Consider the following 17,301-nt stretch of genomic DNA (forward strand, 5'->3'; position numbering starts at 1 on the left):
AAATCAACACAGGAGAATCCTACTCACCCTGTGGGCTTAATATCTAAAAGGCATAAAACCGAATAACTTGCACTTGAAAATGTTTATGGTTATGCTATTTCACCAGCTGATTGTTAATGAAATATTCAGACAGTATTAAGCGCTTGCTAGGAGATTACAAAAATGCATATGTGGGGTTGGGGACAAGTGAACAGGTAGAGCACAGAAGATTTTTAGGGCAATAAAAACACCCTGTATGATATTATAGTGATAGCCATATGTCCAAACCCACAGAATGTATGTCAAGAGTAAATCATAAGGGAAACTGTGAATTTTGGATTATTAGGATAGATCAGTGTAGGTTCTTCATTGGTTAAAAAAAAGTGCCATCCTGGTGAGTGGTGTTGATAATGGGGGAAGCTATGACTGGGGATGGGGCAGAGGGCATATCAGAAATCTCTGTCCCTCTCAATTTTGCTGTAAACCTAAAGCAGCACTAAGAAATGTCTTTAAAAAACAAAACACAAAAATATGAATGAATGCCATGTGCCCCTAACCATAAAGAGCTGACAATTCTGCTTGACAACTAGAGAACCAGGACCTTCAAGTCTCCTCCAATCTTCATACAGTTAAGAGAATGCTCCTATGTCATGTGGGTCTTCAGCTTTATACTCCAGGGAATGTACCCCGACCCAGAAGGCAAATCACCGTTTGATCACAAATCTGACAGCCAGGACTTCCCCACTGATGAGTTTTGGTTCTGTAGCCTGACAGGTAAGATCCTGTTGCACCCGGGGAAGAATGTGAGAACCTAACAGAAGTGCTCTGACATCCCCTGAGAAAGGCACTACAGTGTGCTTTGTTTTTTTTTTTTTAGATCTTGGTCATGATTCTAATAACTGAGGACAAAACCTAACACTGAAACAACAGGAAGATTAACACGGCCAAGTTCCAGAAATAATAGGCAAACCTATAAGTTATTTTCTACAGCCATGGAAACAATCTACTCCTTCATGTCCAGGTTCACTGCCTTCTAACTACACCTTGATAATTCTCATCACACCATTAGCATAGTTATATGCTTGCATATGATGTCCTTTCTAGAAAGTGAGTTCCAACTACCTTTTTTTTTTGCATATCCCACATCTGCACAAATAGTACTTGCTCAATCAATGTGGTATCTATCTCTCTTAAGACTTTATATAAATTCTCAAAGCTGAGACCTTTGAATTACTGGAATTCAGGCAAGTCCAGATATACGCCATACCCTGTATCTATTTTTGCTTCTCAACATAAAAATAGTTCAAATGGTTTGTTTTCAACTGTGAGACAGAAATCTGCCTGCAGTGACTTAAGCCTTCAAGTTATACTGAATGTGGCCTGGAAAAAAAAAAAAGAGGGTGGAGGAAGGGAAAAGCTGACTTAGTCACACAATTCCCATCTGCGTGTGGAAATATAAAACCAAAAACAGATACCATCAGCAAGGATGGGAACCACAACGGGGCCATGCAAGCCAGGCTCCCAGCATTCCCTTTCACATACCCTACTGCAAAGACAAATTTATTTTAGGGTCAGGTGGAAAGATGGAACAAGATTCCGAAAGGACACAGAATTAGACCAAAATGATTTTCGTAGAGGCAGTGAAGGGCCTGGTTTCCAGCCCGCAACAGGTCTGGGACATGGGATCCACTCAGAGGTAACTCGAGAGTCGCCGAAGATTCCCCCAGGGATATCGTCATCACCGGCTCTGACAGTTTGTGTGATATGCCCAGTAACAGGGGCCAGGTGAGAGCGACAGTGTTCTGTTTTTGTCATTCAGTCACAGAGTTCTGTCCAACTCTTTGCGACCCCAAGAAAGGCCTACCACAGAAAAAGACTAAGAGGCTGTGTGAACTCTCAATCCACCCCTGATCCATGCTTTCTCCACTAGCTGGAAACCAGAAACATCCTCGCAAATTACGAGCATTCTGACCTTAGAAGTGAAGATTCTCCAAGATTCTACACCACTGTACAGCTGTCCCTCCTCCACTCACAGTTTTAAGAAGTCCCAGAAACGCAAGAACCCACTGAGTCCAAACCGGCTGCTCTACAGACTGTGGAACGGAGGTCCAGAGATGAGAGGCCACACAACTGAACACTGGCAGGACCAGGCAGTGAGCCCAGGCTTCTGCCTCCTTGTAGCACAGAGCCATTCCTCTCAGCACATACCTCCTTTTGTCTTTATGAACTCAGTTTTTTTTTTAAGTATTGTTTCAGCCTCTTTCCTTTCTCTGCCACAGATTACATTTCAAGCACTCAGTTCCCCATACAATGGCATTCCTATTTATACAAAGCTGTAAACAACAGCGAGAAGAGGGGGAGGGCTGGTAATAGATTTCCACCAGGATGTGCCTGACCTGCTTTTTTTCAACTTCAATAATTAGAAAGGCAGTGGGTCTGCAGGAATTATTCATACGCAGCAAGAGCCGTACACTATACATTTATGTTAAACATGTCAAATCCGATTGAAATCATGCCTGCCAGCACCGTATTCCATAAACACACTTTTCCCCAACAGTCGTCCAGACCTTGCCAGCCCATTAATACCCCCCTTTAATAGCAATCTTCCATAGATTCAAATCAGGGATGCTCCACTGCACTAATTGCTGTGTGTTAGGTGAGCATCATGGATTGAAAAAAATTAATAAAATAAAATCCCTTCAGGCCATTCCCCTTGAAGAGCAAAGCTCTAACTACAATTCTAATTCCAAATGTTACAAAAATGCAAACATGAACTTCAGTAAGGGATTTCTGAAGTGTTACCATGTTGTCATTTTAAGTTGGATTGTTGCCCTATCTTTTGTTTGTTTGTTTGTTTAAAGCGCTAATACCCCGAGTCATCCTGTCTCAAATTAGCTTAACTAGACCCAGCCTAGTGCTCCAAGCCTGGAAACCATGGCGGCTACAAGGTTTAAATAACCATCCTGCCATGATTCTTTGCCAAGAGTTCAATTTTTTCTCCTAATTATTGGTGATAAAGCATCATATTAATTGTATATCACTTAATTTATAGCAATTAATGATTGATTGGATAATCACTGCATTAATTATTGTTCAGTTGCTGACACTGGGGGCTCTTCAGTCTACAGCACGCACTTTCAAATCCACACTGCTGAAAGAGAACAAGCGATCACTTTCACATTTTAAAAGAGAAAACCACAGAGTTGGATGGTGGAAATGGCTGTGCATTAGGCTCTGCTTCAAAGACCCTTCCTGCATGCTCCAGGGACCCAGAGGAGCGCTTCACACTTGCTTTGAGTAGATGTGACTCTCAAGTATCTACCAAGGGCTTGTCGATGTGCCACCACATCCCATCATGGAACCCAGGTTGCAGCTGGTGGGTGTCACTTGTCTGTGTTTTCAAGGGGAGGCATCCAAGCCTCCCAAAGGCCAAAGTCATTCACTAACTGGTGGGCTTCCTGACTCCAAACGTATAGAGGTCTTTCCACTTCACCAAACTGCTCTCAGACTAAGCATCATGCTGTCTTACTACAAGGCACATTCATGGTCGACAGCCCCACTCAAGCTGAACGTACAGGTGGCGGTCATGTTACTATTTTCCGCTGCACCACTTTAGAAGAGTGAGTGTTACTCTCTACACTCAGAATGGGGGTGAAAACTGGATCAAATGGTTAGACTGAAAAAGCGTTCTTGGAGAGGAGTATGGCAAACTTAGCACCCCATATTAGAATATATGGAAGAGCCCGTATGCAAACCCAAACCATCTGGCAACTTGCTAGAGCTCCCTGGGACTCCACTTACTTATCTGGAAAATGGTGGAAGGGGGCACAAGGGAGTGGGTCCTTCCAGTATCCACTGTATTTCATAGAGGAGGGGGTGAGAATCAAATGAAATAATGTATAGAAGGCAGTGCTGCCTAACTCTTCCTCACAAGGCAAGAACACACAGAAAACAATGGCAAGTTAGTATCAACAGACAAAGGTGCACCTGCCTCTGGCCTGAGCACGGCCCCCTGCCTCCAGGGGCCAACCCGAGGATGGTGGAGATGGGTACCTGTGAGCCATTCACTGGCTGGGCATGACGCTGGAGACCAGTGCCTGCCTCACAGTTACAGCTTAACATAGCCTGAGGAGTAACTGGAAAGTACAGGGAGAACTGGGACACAGTCTTTCAGGGTTAGTTTCGCTCCTCCTGAGTATCTGTAGGCTGATACGCTAGCTGCTAGCCACAGGCTGTTGAAACTTAAGTTCATTGAAATGAAGTAAAATGTAAAGCTGAGCTAGCTCCTCTGTGGTACTAGCTACGTGTCAAGTACTCAACAGTCATAGGTGGCCAGTGGCTGCGGTATTGTACAGTGCAGAGCAGAGCATCTTTATCGACACAGGAAGTTCCAGGCGGCAGCACTGATCTAGAGTAACACTGTTTGATGACTGGGCATTCCTGTGGAGTGTTACGCTCCCTGAAGGCAAGGCTCATAATCTCAAGGAAACTGGGATCAGTGGGACTCTGCTCAGCGCCCGGCACATGGCAGAGACCAAACCACTGACTGTAGGATTGACACTCCCGTGATTCAAGTCACTCTCCTCCTTGTCTTGCTGCCACTCAAGGTAAAAGACCTGATTCCTCAAGGAAAGAAGCTCAACAGACATCAAACAGGAAATCAGGAGTCCCATTCCAAAGTAAATAACAAATTTTAGTAAAGATTATCCGTTCCTGTGCAAACCCTTGAATTACATAATCAATAGCTGAGAAAATGCCAATTATCCAGGCCCATTTCAAATATGACTAATCTGCATCCTGAGCAGCCACTAATCTACAGGACAAATTGTGAAATCGCTACTTATTTATTTGCTGGGAGGAAGCACTCCCCATCCCATTTAATCAGAGAGGAACAGCTCAATTTAGGGAGTAAATGGAACAAACAGACATTTTTTATAAAATACTAAGGATCCCAAAGAAAGCTCAGGAGAGGCTGCTGGCACCTGTATTGATTCCAAGATCAAATTGGCCCAAAGCACCTTAATAAAGCCTGTCATTACACACGCAAACAACAGAGACAGTATTATGCTTCAGGTCAAGAGAGAATCGTTTGCAGGAGTCACAGAAGAATTTTCCCTTCTTTCTTTACTTCTGTGCAACTGGCAACATGTGTCTCTGACTTATTCATTCTCTCTCTGTCTTAGAGATAAAGATTAAGTATGGCCTGTTGCTTGAATGACTGAATGAGAAAGTAGAGTCTTATTAAAGACAGTGGCACTTTTCAGTGCTCATTTCAAGTCTTCATACAGTCTCGTGACCGCTGGCATTGTCCACCCGTGCTGTGAAGACATATTCCTACTGAATTACAAACACTATGTTGTTTGTTGCTGTTCAGTTGCTAGGTCGTGTCCGATTCTTTGCAACCCCACGAACTGTAGCATGCCAGGCTTCCCCGTCCTTCACCATCTCCTCCTGGAGTTTGCGCAAACGCAGGTCCATTGAGTCGCTGATGCCATTCAACCTTCTCATCCTCTGTCTCCTCCTGCCACCAATCACTCTGAATGAGATTTAATGGAACTGCCCTCAACAAAGGTTACCCTAACCTGGTCTAAGGATCAGAGAAGCACATACCAAGTGCCTGCCTGGCACACAGTAGGAGCTTTGCAAATGGTTCTGTTGTTCTCTCAGGGTCCTTTGCTCACAGAATGCAGGAAGCACGCACCACCTGCCATTTGCACAAGCCCACTGAATCCTATGTTACTTCCCCCAGCTTCCAAAACAACTGCCTGGCAACAGTTCTACATTCAAATGGGAGGATCCAAGAGAAAATCCCGCTAGGTTTCCTCATCTTATTTAACTAAACTACAAATGAAACCAAAAATAACCCCTCCTGATACTGAGTTACTGTATGCCAGGCACTGTTCCAAGCTTCCCAGATTCAAGTAACCCTCAGAGCAATGCTATGGAAATAGGGGGTTTTCTTAATGCCCATCTCACAGGAGAAAACTGAAGCACAGAACGGTGCCTGGAGCAAGGTCACTGAGCCAGAACACTCCGGGGGCGGGATTAGAAACCAGGCACCCAAATCCTGAAAACAAAGGACGGACCGGCCTGGACGGCAACTTAGACTTCAGACTGTGTCGGCAAAATCCCCCTAACCCAGCTCACTTCCTCTGGGCAGATGTGTGTCGGCCAAGTTTGTGTAGACCTCATCTGAACATTATAGCAGAGTCTGCGATCCTGATCCCTGGGAGGCACACAGGACAACCCTCCCCGCATGCTCAGGGCCTCCGAGTGTGGACGCCCATGCCCTAGTCCCTGGTCCTACCTTCCAGACCATCCTAGGGGGCTCGGCCCGGCCCTCGGCTTTAGCTTGAGCACAGGCCTCTGGACACCACAGAGCCCAGTGCAAAGGGGGATGGTGTGCAGCATGGAAGGGAAAACCATGGAAACAGGAAACAGGACAGTGACACATCCCTCTTGATACCTAGACGCTGTCACACTCAAATTTCTCTTTTCTAGGCTGAACAGCCCCGATTCCTTCAGCCTCTTCTCAGGCAGTATTGCTCAGCTTTCAGTCATTTTCATTGCTCTCCCCTGGCCTCCCTCCAAGATTCTGTATCTTGTTTAAACAGTAAAGGCCAACACTGAATGTGATTTAAGAACAGTCATGCCTGGAAAAGTAACAAAGGCCCAACCAATATGGACTCCAGAAGGCAAATATTTTCGCAAAAGAAAAAAAATCGAAGTATTACAATATTAATAATGGAAGGCAATAAGAACCAGGTTGACCAAATACAATGATTTCTGTGGCTTGTCACATCACATCCTCTAATTACAGTGGTGTTTCTGGGAGACGTCTCTGGCCTGATAAGTCTTCTCAGAAACCATCTGCTCCTCCTCAAAAAAGAACCAAGATTTTCCTCTAAGTCTCATCAAGTCTCTCCCTCGATACAGACACCCTATCATCCTGAGAAGGCCCCTCCCCACTTCTCTCAACACCACCTTTTCCAGAAACAGCACTTCCTTTCCTAACTTCTTCCATTTCCTCTGCTTTTGCGTAGACGTCCCCCTGCCTCGCTGCTCCATCTGCCTCCCCTTTGGCCAAGGCAGGACACCAGGGATACAAAGAGGCTGCCTGGGACCCCAAATGCAGGATGAAGCCCACCCTCCACACTGCTGACTCCTTAGAGACTTGGGGGTGACCCTGATCAAGTTCCATGTGGCAAGTCCCTCCACTGGGTTCATGAGCAGTGGGACAGGGCCCCGGACCTCCCATGGAGGAAGAATCACACCAAGGGCAAAAACAATAGGGAGGAGGCGTGAAGGAAACGTGACCCCAAAACACAGCAGCCCCCAGGACAGCGCCAGCCACCTGGATGCCTGCTCGATCAATAAGCTGGCTCTGTGGCCATTTCAAGCAACTTTTAAAATTCTTAATATAAAGTAATAGGAGAAGGAAGGTGACCACTGCAACAGAGCAAGAATACAATCCTTCTCCCACCCGCAGAGAACCAGCCGAGCCGTTCCGAGTTGACCAAGCCCTCCCCCTGCCCCCTGCCCTGTTTGCCGCCCTCCTCCAGGAGAGAAACATGGGGGCTGGAGGGCAGCCACACACGCTACCTGTCCACTTGCTCTGGTCCTTCTCGCCTCCACTCTCCTGGTCTTTAGCGAGCTCCTCGGGATCAGCAGCCGCTTCACTGGGCCCTTCAACATCTTCAATGGCTTCTTCTGCAAGAGAAGAAAACGAAAACATCAAGGACTAAAAGTAGACAGAAAATGGAGGACTCTTGGCTGCTACTCCAAAGAAGTACCCGCCACAAAATGCAGGCAGCCAACGACTGTCCCCCAGCCACACAGTGAGCCCCAAGAGGCCAGCCGCACTAGGGATGCACGGTCTGGGGCGGTGGTGAGAACTTTCCTTCCTGCCCAGTGGCAGGAGACTGCAGCTTGGTCTAGACGTGCAGACACTCAGTATTCTGAGATGGATTCCAAATACCTCGTTTGAGCTTTTCTTATTGAAAAGCCAATCCTGTTGAGGAAATAACTCCAACTGAGTTCTGAAATCACATGCAAGTCTTTAACACTTGCAGATGCAAGAAGTGCCACAGGCTTGCTTCTTGCCTAGCTCTGACCACACTGAGAGCTGGCATTGAACTAGACCTCGCATAAGGCTTCACGGTGCCTGAGCACCTGCCAGATCGTGGTTTTTGTTTTTTTTTTTTTTAACAGTCATTCATATTCTGAAGAGTCACAGAATATCAGTGATATGATTTCATCAGTGTGAAGAGGTCCAGGAAACAAACATCTATGGGGTTCGCCAGGCATCAGTGGTGAGAAGCTAGATCTGTAGAGAAAGGGAAACAATTCCTTATCCAAATCATACACTCCCCGTTTGAAGTCATTCCATTCTCTACCCGCCACTGGCTTAAAACAAACCAAGGAAAGTCTCTCCAGCTCAACACACACTACTTTAGTGAAGGAAAAAGAATGGTCGTTTCCAACATGAGGTTAATCACAAAGTAAGATGCCACTCGCTTGCCGCAGTGGGACGAAGAGGATAAGACACTCTGGATGCTGAGGGAAAGGAAGTGGGACATCGCTCACTTGTTCTCCTGGACCTATGGACCGTTATTTAAAACATTCAATAAGAACAGGCTAAACGAATGAATAAGGCGAGCAAACCAAAGTAGGTTGATGATGAAATCGTTAGACTTTGAAGAGCACAGCTTCCTGGGTGTGGAGACACTGAAGCCCACGTCTGTCACCCAAGGCCATTGCCAGACGAGATCCATGGGAATAAGGCTGTTGGCCCACGGACCTGGGGTTATTCTGACATCACGCTGGGTCTCTCTAGCCCCAACTCCACTTTTCAACATTTCAAGGAGTGACACTAACGACCCTCCAGAAAATAGTGTCTGAATTTCATCTCATAAAAGGGAGTAAAAAGAGTTCAAAGTAAACTGACCTCAGAGGATTTATGAAACACTTGAGGAAGAAAGTATCTGTTTAGAGCCAGATTTTCCTAACTCTTCCCAAAAAGACAATGAAAGACCAAGAGCTGGAAGATGGAACTAGAGGTCGGGGAACATTTCTTCATTACCGCCAAGAGGGCATGTAAGAGTCAGTCACGGGGAACACGCATGAGAGGAGATACTGCTTGTTTTCCTCTTCAACTAAGAGGCTTCCGCAAATAATTTCTATGTCGCCTTTCTGTCTCACTGCACAGTCAAGTTAATATCAAGTCTTCCCACGCCCACCCCTAGTTCAAACAAAGAAAAAGCATGCAACCATGGTTTGAAGTCAGTCAGACATACAGCACCATATTAACACGCTACAGCCTTTAGTGGAGGAAAAAAATACAAAGTGTTAGCTGAGCAATAATAAACAAGGTACACAGCATGCTATAGGTGCCATCTTAATTCAGGCCAAATAGTCAATGCATACTTTTGGCTTTTGATTAAACTGTTTAGCACTATAATTATAAAATCCATCTCTGAAAGGTGATACCAGCATTCAGTGGATCAGAATTAAGTTGGGTCTACCCAAAGTAGCTAGGTCTCTTAAAATATACTCATTTGCCCAAATATATCCTGCGATACAAAATCCCTGCAAGTGCCTATACGTTCATCAAATGCGATTATGCAGAGATGGCCCCTCCTCTCTGGGGCACACACACCACCCCAGGTGGAGCAAGTCTGACACCTACACACGGGGGACACCCCGATGTGATGAGCAGTGTCGGGAGGTGCTGCTCTGCAGAGGTGGGAAGGAATTTAGCCACTGAGAGGCCGGCTCCAAGGCCAGCGCCTCTCTCAGTGTACTATGTGGGCTGAGCCATCCAAGCAGAGAGTTAAGAACTCACGGTCACTCTGGCACTGACCCCAGCTCTTTGAACCTTTTCAGAAAAATCCATCCAGAGACAGGCTGAAGAATGAGCACGTCATTCGCTCAACAAGCAAGGAACCCACATGGCGTTTTGTGGCTGTCCCAGGCCCTCGGTCTACGAGCCCGCTTGGTCCTCTGCTTTCTTCCCTCCCTGCCCTGCCAAGGATGGGAAAGTGACGGTGACAAAGCTCCAGTGAGAAGGTGAATGATCAAGGTTGGCTCAGGAATTTCTTTTGCATCTCTTTTTCTTCTTAAAGATTTAAAAATCAAGTCCTCTTCTCTTGAAAGGGATTCCCTAGTGGCTCAGACGGTAAAGAGCCTGCCTGCAATGCAGGAGACTCGGGTTCAATCCCTGGGTTGGGAAGATCCCCTGGAGAAGGAAATGGCAACCCACTCCAGTATTCGTGCCTGGAAAATCCCACAGACAGAGGAGCCTGGCAGTCTATGGGGTCGCAAAGAGTCAGACACGACTGAGTGACTTCACTTTCACTTTCCTCTTCTGAGTTTTTAGATTTAATATTATAATTTCTGATATATTAAACACCCCAAATCTGTTGTATACTTTGTGGAATAAGAAATGATTAAGAAACTCTGGGACAAGCCAGCTTCCTTTATGGGCAGATCAGTGTCCTCACCCCCAGCTAGAAAACCAGGTCCCATTCAGCCCAGTAGGCGCTTCCCTGTAGTTCCGCATGTGACCTACAGGTGTCGCCCTCTGCAAGGCGAGCCCTGGAAGGGCAGCTAGCTGCAGGAGGCAGACACTGTCTGGGCCGCCTAACCTGAGCATGTGGAAATAATATATGTCTTCAAGTGAACTGTCTGGTCCTGGGGAAATAAAATAGGACATTCATAAGCAGTTACACCATCTGTCTTTATACCATCATCATCAACAGCAAGAGGAAAAATAGCTCTTTAAAATGGATGAAAGCCCAGGCTGACAGTAACCAGAAAACTGTGAGCTCTGAATACCAATAAAGGTAGAGATATGATTAAAAAACAGAGATGTAAACTATGAATTCATCTGGATAGCTCGGCCCCACAGTGCTGTGCAGACAGGGTCTGTTTTGTTGGTCCCAAAAGTCCCCACCATTGTCACTAAGACCGGGCCTTGGGCACCCACGGGCAGGGCCTGGGGCTCTGTGCACTGGGAGCGCGTGGGGCCAGGGGCAGGATGGCGTCCAGCTCTGAGTCCCTGGGGCTGGCCGGGTAGCCCACGCTCCCTTCAGGAATGTGTATTTGATACCCACATGCTCACAGAGCACAGAGCAGAGGGGACGTGTTCAGGGAACGCATTTCTCCCCCACAGTTAAGTCAGTGGCAACTGGCCGGGGTCATTACAGAAGTTGTCCCCCATCCCCCCCCATAATGTCAGCTACTGACAGATGGCGGGAAGTGAAGACCTGATGGACGACGATCCGGTTTTATCTGGGAAATCCTGTCTTTCTCTCAGAAGACAAAGTTACTTTTCTTCCCCAAGAAATACAACAGCCACTGTGCCATTTTTAAGGCCAAAAAAAAAAAAAAGACAAAACCATCTTCTCCCCAAAGAGTTGAACGCTATTTCAGAACCTAACCAGAACACACCAGGAATGCTTTCTCAGGGGCACAGCCAGCGCCTGGGTGAGGAGGTCATCTCTGCACCCCATGCCTGGCCTGTTCCAGCCAGAGCAGCAGGCCCCGCACGTCTCAGACAGATGAGATGGTCTATTGCTCACAAGACTCCAGAGGTCGTGCCTCCAAACCCCTTGCAGACGCCCACTCTCATGGATACAGTCCACAGCAGCCCTCAGACGAGAGCACCCCTCCTGTTTGGGTGTATTTTCATGTTATAGGGTTCAGGGAAACAGAAGCAAATCTCCAATAATGGCGAGGTCCTCTGGTGTCCCTTCCATCTTCAGTTTCCACATAAAACACTGGCTGAAGGCCTTTCAAAAACCTATTTCCATCACTACCTCTTTGTACAACTGCTTCTCCCAGACAGCACTCACTCATGTCTGCTGGTTAAGGGCTGAGCCCTCAGGTATGAGGGTTTCAGCAAATGTTGTTTGCTCACTCAGTCGTGTCCGACTCTTTGCGACCCCATGGACTGCAGCCTGCCAGGCTCCTCTGTCCATGGGATTTTTCAGGCAAGAACACTGAAGTGAGTTGCCATTTCCTTCTCCAAGGGATCTTTCCAACACAGGGATTGAACCCTGGTCGCCTGCATTACAGGTAGATTCTTTACCACTGAGCCACCAGGGAATCCCCATTTCAGCAGATAATACATTCTAAAAGGGAAGGGTTCCCAGGGCAGCATAGATTTGGGAGGTGGAGGGAGGTGATGATACCACAGCCCCAGAAAATGTCCCTTCAATTAAGGTGGCTTTCTTGCCACAAATGCACACTGTTCTCTCAACACACCTTACACTCATCACGTTGGTAAACATGACTGTACGATTTCCCAATTTATGGTAACATCTGCTTCTGAAGGAGGGGCGTGTGCCAACTAGCAACCCCATATGGATTCGCAACGATTTTATGAACCACTTGGAAACTGGTTTGTGGAAGGAGCATGAGGCTGAAGCAAAAACAGAGGCAGCATCAGCACGAAGTCAGCACCTGCCACCATGCGCTGAGTGTGTCACCAAGACACGCCCTTTGCTGAAAAAGGACACCGTTCACCAAATAACTAGAGCCAAGGGGAGTACTTTACAAATCACAGGCTTGAAGGAAGGGGAGTCCATCAACACCTGAGACTAGTCCTAACTGTTCCTGATTCTTTAACAGGATAACGTGGGCTCAGTCAAAGTGAAAGTCACTCAGTCGTGTCTGACTCTTTGCAACCCTATGGACGATACAGTCCATGGAATTCTCCAGGCCAGAATACTCGAGTGGGTAGTCTTCCCCTTCTCCAGGGGATCTTCCCAACCCAGGGATCTAATCCAGGCGGGTGGATTCTTTACCAGCTGAGCCACAAGGGAAGTCCAAGAATACTGGAGTGGGTAGCCTCTCCCTTCTCCAGTGGATCTTCCCAACCCAGGAATCAAACCGGGGTCTCCTGCATTGCAGATGGATTCTTTACCAACTGAGCTATCAGGGAAGACTAAGTCAAACCTTCCTCCAAACCTGACAAAGCCCTGCCATGGGGCCTTGATGATAGGAATTTGGAAATTCTCCTAAGAACCAGGGTGCTGTTCCCAGAACTCAGGCGATCACATTACTTAAAGAATACACTGATACACTGAAGAATGAAATCATTCTTCCCTTTTTCTTTGGGGGGAGCTACGTTTGAGGGTGGGGGTGAACTAAAGTGCGTTTGCCTGTCGGCAGGCTCAAGAGCTGAGAAACATTAGCTGTCATGAACCACAATCAAATCAGGTTTGAAATATTTAGCAGTGGCTTGGAAAACGCGGCAGTGCAGCTCTGACAGGCGAGATGCGCAGACACCCACTTTCCATTATAATGGAAATATCAGGCCTGTTCTGAATATGTATAACCCAGAAAAATGTATTGATTTTTCATTCGGCATTAAAAAAAATGAAGTAGCCTGCAGCTGTCAAAAGCCTTTTGTTAAAAGCTCGTCTTTCCTGGAATGAGGGTTACCAGAAACAAGTTTTAATTGTATATTGGACCTCTTCTTTGAAAAACAAAATAACCAATCTGCTTACTTTGAAGATAGGGTTCAAGCTTTTCCTTTCCCCATTTTCAACCTAATTAACCAAGGACAAGCGCCGACGTGGACGGGTAAGGCCCGGCACGCTCTGACCAGCAGGATGGACGCGGAGGGTGGCAGCCACTTGTGCTGGAGCCTCCATGGTGGGTGGCTAGGGGATTCCATCACCGTGTCTTGCCCCCTTGTACCTGTAACGACAGACTCACCCCACAGGACACCTTGGCCGACCCCTGTCCTCTTGTAGGGCCAAATGGAACAACTGGAGAATGAGGGCCAAACAGTCCAGCTTGCCCAACCCTCTCAGCCCCTTGTGCTTCCACAGGAAACCTCTAACGGCTGGACATATTCTACAAAAGTATGCACGCTTTATTTTGCAGACAAGAGGTCAAATCAAATCCTACAATATGAAAGATGATGGCTAAGGTCTAGACCACTTATTTTGAATAATATCCAGTGCATTAAAATTCTGCTGCAAGAATAACCTGTAACAGGATGTGACCTGCAATGCTGACGGATGGATGCTTCTGCTGCCCCCAGCTCATCACCCTCTCTCGGCCGCAGAGGGAGAGGTGGCCGCACTCACTGGGGCAGGTGGCTAACTGAGCCAGTCTCCCTCTTGACACTTTGGCAAGTGCGATCCCACTGAACAGTGACCTCAGGTCCTACAGTAGGTGACACTCCATGTGCCCTGGGCTGCACCTCAAACGCACAGTGACTCCCAGACTCAGGATGCAATATTCTACTCCACAACGTCCCCAAACGCACTTTTTCAAATGTTGATGCTGTGGTTTTACTCCATGGGGTCTTTCTAGCCCTGATGACATGGTTGGAAACTGCCTGAGAGGTAGTTCAAGCAATTAGGTCTTCTGAGTGACAATACCACACCCCAGGAAATTTCCCTTAAATCGGGTTGTTTTCTGCCTACCACAATGCAAACTCTTCTTCTAACACCCCAGTCCTTAGACCTAGCATTGTGGTAGAGGTGACCACACGTTCTCACTCTGCCCACTCGACGGAACTTCCACACCTCCCTCGAGGTCCTCTGTGGGTAATCCGTCTGAATATTATTGTTAATTGTTGGCAAACTTTGGCCATTCTGTTTCCTACATCTTAACAGGGTAGAGATTACTTGAGGAAGAAGTCCAATTGCAAGACGAAGGGTCCACGGTCTAAGTCAAAGCTGGTGAATGAAACCTTCTGAGCGACTGTGACAGTCCAGGTGGGAATCCTTATAGGGGTGAAGGATGAGAGTAGGAAGGAAGAGCAGGCGGGGGCCCCAAGGCTGGCATGCTGCTTTATGCATCCAGGACCTGGAATGTTTTCCCACCTCCTCAGGGTATGTTGCCATTTCTTTTCCAGAGACAGGGGAATCCAGGACACTAACAGAGACTAAGGTGTTTGGTGAAAAGTACGTTCTCGGAGCAGATGCCAAGCACTCAGACTTCCTGCACCCCAGCCTGCCCAAGTCTGGAGCACACAGCACGGGACAGGTGTGGGGGGTGTTGTCTCCCCCTCGAGGTCACCCTTGTCCTTAGCGTTTCCCATTCTCCCCCCATCTAAGCTCTCTGCCGGCCAGGCCATCTTGCTGAAGACCCTTTTCCACCCGCTGGAGTGAAGGGTCGCCAGTCAGCCACAGGTATCTTCCCACCCCAAGGAGCTTTAAAAAAAAAAAAAAGTGACCAAAGTGCTAACTAGCTGTTTTAAATGCAACTGCCCTCTGGAAGATGATGTTTATAAAAACAAGTTCCGGTCCTCTGAGAGATAAGAGGATGTGAGGAGGAGAGGAACAGAGGACATGGAGAAGATCAGACCCACTCCCGCCCTCCACTGACATATTCTTTTCCTTTCAGTGATCATTTTTCCACAAGAATTTTTTTCATTGCTGGGTTCATTCACCAAGTATACTGGGGGCTGCTGGGCCCAGAGTCTCTGGACCGAGCCTGCGAGGCGGTGGAGGCCCAGCAACCTCAACACGGGCCCGGGAGAGGCTCTGCAGGAAAATCCACTAAACTCAGGCACACTAGTGGCGAGGAAGCAAGCGGCCCCCTCAGTCAGGCCCCTCTCTCCCGCCCCTGCCCCACCACCCTTGGCTTTGGCACCAGGCTGCAAGAGTCAACACTGAAGGCAATGCCGGGTATTATTAAAATGACTAATTGGAGAATAGAGACCATTTATGCTTTTGTATATTTGAAGATCTTGCCACTGTTTATAGAAACAAGAAAAATGGGGCTTGGGCAGCCTGAGGGAGCCTGGGAAGCTGCAGCCTGCGTGCACAGCCCCTGCCGGAGAAGGTGAGGCCCCGAAGACTCGCCTGGGGGAGCCCTGCGCCCACGTGTTTCACCTCCAACGTGAGTGTGGACCAGAAGGGGCCATAGCCCCTGCTGGAGAGGGTGAGGCCCCGAAGGCTCGCCTGGGGGAGCCCCGCGCTAGCGTGCTTCATGTCCATCGTGAGCGTGTATACGAGGCGGCATCTCCTGGGCCATTTGGAGCACACCGCCCGCCCTGGGCTGCGCACATAGCACCGTCACCCGCCAGGGTCCTACCAGCTTCCCACTTCCGGGCCAGGCCATTCGGTCATTTGAACAGTTTGTCAAAACCTCGCTGGAATTAAGGGGGTGGGTGGGGGTCACGAGAGGAGAAAAAGGGAGGAAACGCCTAGAGCCGGGATTGCAACCGGCTCCATTTATCTGTGTTCTCAGCCAAAGCACCTGGGCTGCCCCCTGCGGAAACGCAGAAAGGATGAAAGCCGCGTGCGGTGACAAAGCACGCCGGAACGAACGTGTCACTGACTCGCCTGGTGGCTGTTCCCAGGAAGGTTTTTTTTTTTTTCTTTTTAAATACTGAAAGATGTGCATTCCGGGTTTTAAAATACCAAACCCGGCCCTGACTTGGTTGGGGAACCCGCGCTAAACCAGAAACCCAGCTCCATGCCGGAACTCTGAGGAACACCGGGTTCAGGGGGATTAATCCCCTTGGGTTTCTACGGAGCCCTGGCTGCTGCTGCGACTTCCACACACGAAATGTAAAAAAGGCAAACTCCCCAAGCATGTTTGTAGCGGAGCGTGATGTGATTGTGTTGTCATTTATGGGAAATAATCGCAAGCCCATCTCTCCCCTTCCCTCCCCCCCCACCATTTTCCAGTCCAAATAACCATGAAAAATTACACTTCAATGTCAGGGCGACGACAAAGGAGGCGCGCTCTCTGGGAGCTCAGCGCATTTGCAGGGGTTTTTCCTTTCGATGGACAAAAACTACCTTCAATTGTACTTCGTTTAAAACGTGATCTAACAAATGCATTTTGACAAGCCTTTTTCTCTTTCTCTCCCTTCTTTCAAACAGTATTTTGCACAGTTTAACCTCGCACCAAACTGGAATGTTCTGGAAAGAAGGGGGCAAAGAAAATAGAAAGGTCCTTGAAACCAAGAAGGGTGGTTTTCCCCTCCTTCCATTAAAAACAAAGTCATGGAGAAGAATAATGATTCTAACTCAGTGGACTACTACTGAGAAAGAGGGTGGAGAGTAAACGGCCTGTCTTACGGGCAGAATCTTTGATAGGCAAAGGTGAGAAAAGCCAGGGTGAGCAGGAGGGGAGGGTCTTGATGGAGGAAAAAAGCACCCCCTCCCCAAGCTCATTCTTCGGAATAAACCATTTTGTGGATTTGAAAGCATCCTCTGAGGGTGTGGATGTAAGTCAGAAGTGGGGGTGGGGTGGGGGGTCATGACCACGAGGCTGAGGAAGGGAAGCTCTCAGGTGGGGTACTGCTTCCCCCTCCCCCATGGAAAGGGACGTTTTTCAACCCAA

At 47.8% G+C, this 17,301-nt stretch overlaps 1 protein-coding gene across 1 annotated transcript in view; it reads right to left on the reverse strand.

The window, feature by feature from the left end:
- Window positions 1–15,944, reverse strand: part of ZFHX3 (zinc finger homeobox 3) — a 49,873-nt gene extending 33,929 nt beyond the window's left edge. The window contains 2 exon segments of the mRNA XM_010851107.1: window positions 7,582–7,689; window positions 15,782–15,944. Of these exon segments, the coding sequence (XP_010849409.1) occupies window positions 7,582–7,689; window positions 15,782–15,944 (271 nt within the window).
- Window positions 15,945–17,301: the final 1,357 nt, after the last annotated feature.

Source organism: Bison bison, unplaced genomic scaffold (assembly GCF_000754665.1).
Source record: "Bison bison bison isolate TAMUID 2011002044 unplaced genomic scaffold, Bison_UMD1.0 scf7180017864297, whole genome shotgun sequence".
NCBI classification, from domain to species: domain Eukaryota; kingdom Metazoa; phylum Chordata; class Mammalia; order Artiodactyla; family Bovidae; genus Bison; species Bison bison.